The sequence below is a fragment of the Nuphar pumila genome, chromosome 14, assembly GCF_984573655.1.
Source record: "Nuphar pumila chromosome 14, dmNupPumi1.hap1.1, whole genome shotgun sequence".
Classification (NCBI taxonomy): domain Eukaryota; kingdom Viridiplantae; phylum Streptophyta; class Magnoliopsida; order Nymphaeales; family Nymphaeaceae; genus Nuphar; species Nuphar pumila.
The window spans coordinates 57187610-57190534 of record NC_143262.1 but is presented as its reverse complement, the minus strand read 5'-3'; the positions used below and the strand labels follow the sequence as shown (position 1 = coordinate 57190534).

At 41.2% G+C, this 2925-nt stretch overlaps 1 protein-coding gene across 1 annotated transcript; it reads left to right on the top strand.

Moving 5' to 3' along the window:
* Positions 1-665: 665 nt before the first annotated feature.
* LOC149816857 (uncharacterized) lies at positions 666-2925 on the top strand. Its single transcript, XM_089986979.1, has 3 exons — positions 666-1059; positions 1499-1831; positions 2645-2925. The coding sequence occupies exons 1-3, from the start codon at positions 666-668 to the stop codon at positions 2923-2925; spliced, it is 1008 nt and encodes a 335-aa protein (XP_089843105.1).

Here is a 2925-nt window from a genome sequence, read left to right as displayed (position 1 = left end):
CAAAGATTTTAGATAGTTGAGTTTTTAAACATTATAAAAACCCATCCATTGGAATCGACACCTGAAAAAACAATCAATCGCAAGCGCCTAATGTTTACTATATATATATATATAGAAAACAGAGAGAGGCACGTGGGAGGGGTGACATCACACTTGTAACTGGTTGTTAACTTGTTATGGTACAAGAATAAAACAAGAGAAAGAAAAGAAAAAAGTAAATAATAAATTTCAGCAGGGATTTCTTGGGTAAAGGACGCTGGTGATGCAAAATTCTCCTGCTGCTGCTTAAGTTGCTAGCTTTTGTTGAAGTCTGGAAATTTTCGTCCCCTGTTTTTGCTTTTCTTCAATCTCTTCCAACCTAGCTGCCGTCCTTGTTCTCTGCTTCTCCCATCTCACCTTCCCCTCCCCGAAAAAAAACAAGAGAAAAAAATTTCTGTCTTCTGGCTCTCTGGCCATGAAGATGACCCTCCATCAGCTGCACAGGAGCAGTATCTGTCATGATGTAAACCAAGGTAATGACGATGACCGAGCCTGTATCCTTGATGTTAACCCTACTAATGAATCATAATGCGAGTGCCACTTCCATACCACCCAAGACAATTCATTTTCATTTCATTCATTCATGTGCTGAGGATCTCTCTCTCTCTCTGTTTCTTCCGGTGTGTATGTTTGCAGATGCCGCTGGGGGCTACCTTGCAAATGAAACCACCATTACTCCCTGTCTTCATGGTGGCTCAGTCTCTTCTTCTGGTGAGAGTTACAGCAAACGTGACTTAGGCATTCAGATTTTGGAAGCTCCATCAGACAACCATGATGTGAAGGCTTTCAACTTACCATTTGTGGAAAGCTGTAACATTACAAAAGGGTATGAATCCAGCGAAGGCAATGATGCCGGTGAGGAAGTGCATGACAATGAACATTCTTCATTTGGGAAAGCTACTAAGCTCTGCGCTCGGGGCCATTGGAGACCTGCTGAGGATGCCAAGCTCAAAGAGCTCGTTGCTCTCTATGGCCCTCAAAACTGGAACCTCATAGCGGAGAAATTGGAAGGGAGATCAGGTAATAAAACCATATCTACATCCAGTCTCTGTATGCTTCAGTGAATGATGACCTTTTGATTGTTCTAAAAAAATGACCTTTTGAGAAAAAAAAATAATTACCACTTCCTCTGTTTCTTTAACCAAATAAATCTTTTGAATGCTATTTTTTCATTCTGGATACTCATTTGCAATGTTCATTGATCTTAGCTATGCTATTAAGGATAATACCCCAACATACAAAATCCAGCATTTTATTCTAGTCTTTTCTTATTTCCCTTCTTCCAACGAACAAAAGGCTTAAAGGGAGTGATGTTTTGAAAATCATACCTTTTAGCAAGACTTGGTCTTTTGGATGCGTTGTTCATGTATCTATGTTGGTATGGTAGACTATTTTTTCCAAATATTTCTGTTTTTTTTTTCTTTTTTAATGATAATCTTCCCTTTTGATGGTTATGAAGGTAAAAGTTGCAGGCTGAGATGGTTTAATCAATTAGATCCAAGAATCAACCGTAGGGCCTTCAGTGAAGAGGAAGAGGACAGGCTAATGGCTGCCCACAGGCTATATGGGAACAAATGGGCCATGATTGCTAGATTGTTTCCTGGTAGGACAGACAACGCAGTCAAGAACCACTGGCATGTGATCATGGCTAGGAAATACAGAGAGCAGTCTAGTGCTTACAGGAGGAGAAAGCTGAACCAATCTGCTTATGCTAGCACAAGGTTAGATACAATCTGTAGCCCCGCTGGTTGCAGTCACACAGTCAATAGAGAAGCAAAACCCCATTACCAAAGTCTCTGTTTTATTTTAAAACATAGAACTCATCCCCATTTCAAATCTCAACCATGACGCGAAACTCTAATGATGGTAGGGAAGAAGACTCGGTTTCAAGTTGCAGGGATGTGCCATTCGGTTCAGCCAGCAGCATTACCAATATGACACAACAACGACCACCTTTTGATTTCCTTTCCGGTATGCGTCAATCTTTTCCTTAACCTTAAAGTTTCATCACACTAAAAACTAGTTGAATGCTGTTTACTTATTTGCTTATTTGTTTGGGAGAGGAGCGTCAATCCGAGTCCAGAGTTTCTGCTCGTTCTTCCTCCATTTGTTCTCTACCGTCATGCTTTTGTGTTGGGGGTTTCTTCCCTTTTTTGTTTGATTCCAGCAGTTGTACCGTTTCAGCTTAGTAATCTCATGTGTTTGTTATGAAAAAAAATCTCATGCGTCCCTGGTTTCAGTGAAGATTATGAAAACCATTTGTTTTTGTGCTCTCTCAAGAATCAACCAAGCAGGTGTCTTTCTTCTTGTCATGCTTCTGTGGATATGATTTCATGCTTTTATGGGTGTATGGGCGGGTGCTGAAGTGAAGGCGTTAGTTCTAATTAATGGGGAGTCTGTCAGTTTATATTAAAAATTTGACGATCTGCCCACTGTCTCCTGAGCAACCAAAATGGTCCCCAACTCCCAAAACATGACCCAGTTAGGCAAAAGGGTGCCCAACTTTCCATTTAAAACAGCCACTTCAAATTGTTGCAGGTAAAGAACACATTGGACACCTATCCTTCTTTGATGAGAGCTCCTTTAACCATTTTGGGTCTTGCAGGTTTCAGGGATGGTGATGATAGGACAGGCTTTTACATTAATGGTGACAGCTGCTGGTATGTGTCTGATCATTTCCACCACGATGGGTGCTACGACGACGACCACCACCACCCATCTCTTACTCCATTGACAATGAGCAGCCGTGGTTATTACCCAGCCTCACCCACATCAGAAATCTCAGTCACCCAAGAATCCTCTGTTGCAGACAAGAACAATAACAACGCTTTTGATAAAATCTCTCCTGCATTCATTGATTTCCTTGGTGTAGGTGCCACTACATGA

Bases quoted from the DNA above. Each gene is read 5' to 3' on its own strand.
- LOC149816857 (XM_089986979.1), top strand. From the start codon at position 666: ATGTTTGCAGATGCCGCTGGGGGCTACCTTGCAAATGAAACCACCATT. The intron at 1,060-1,498 runs GTAATAAAACCA...ATGGTTATGAAG, and splicing joins GAAATTGGAAGGGAGATCAG to GTAAAAGTTGCAGGCTGAGA. The intron at 1,832-2,644 runs GTCTCTGTTTTA...TGGGTCTTGCAG, and splicing joins AGCAAAACCCCATTACCAAA to GTTTCAGGGATGGTGATGAT.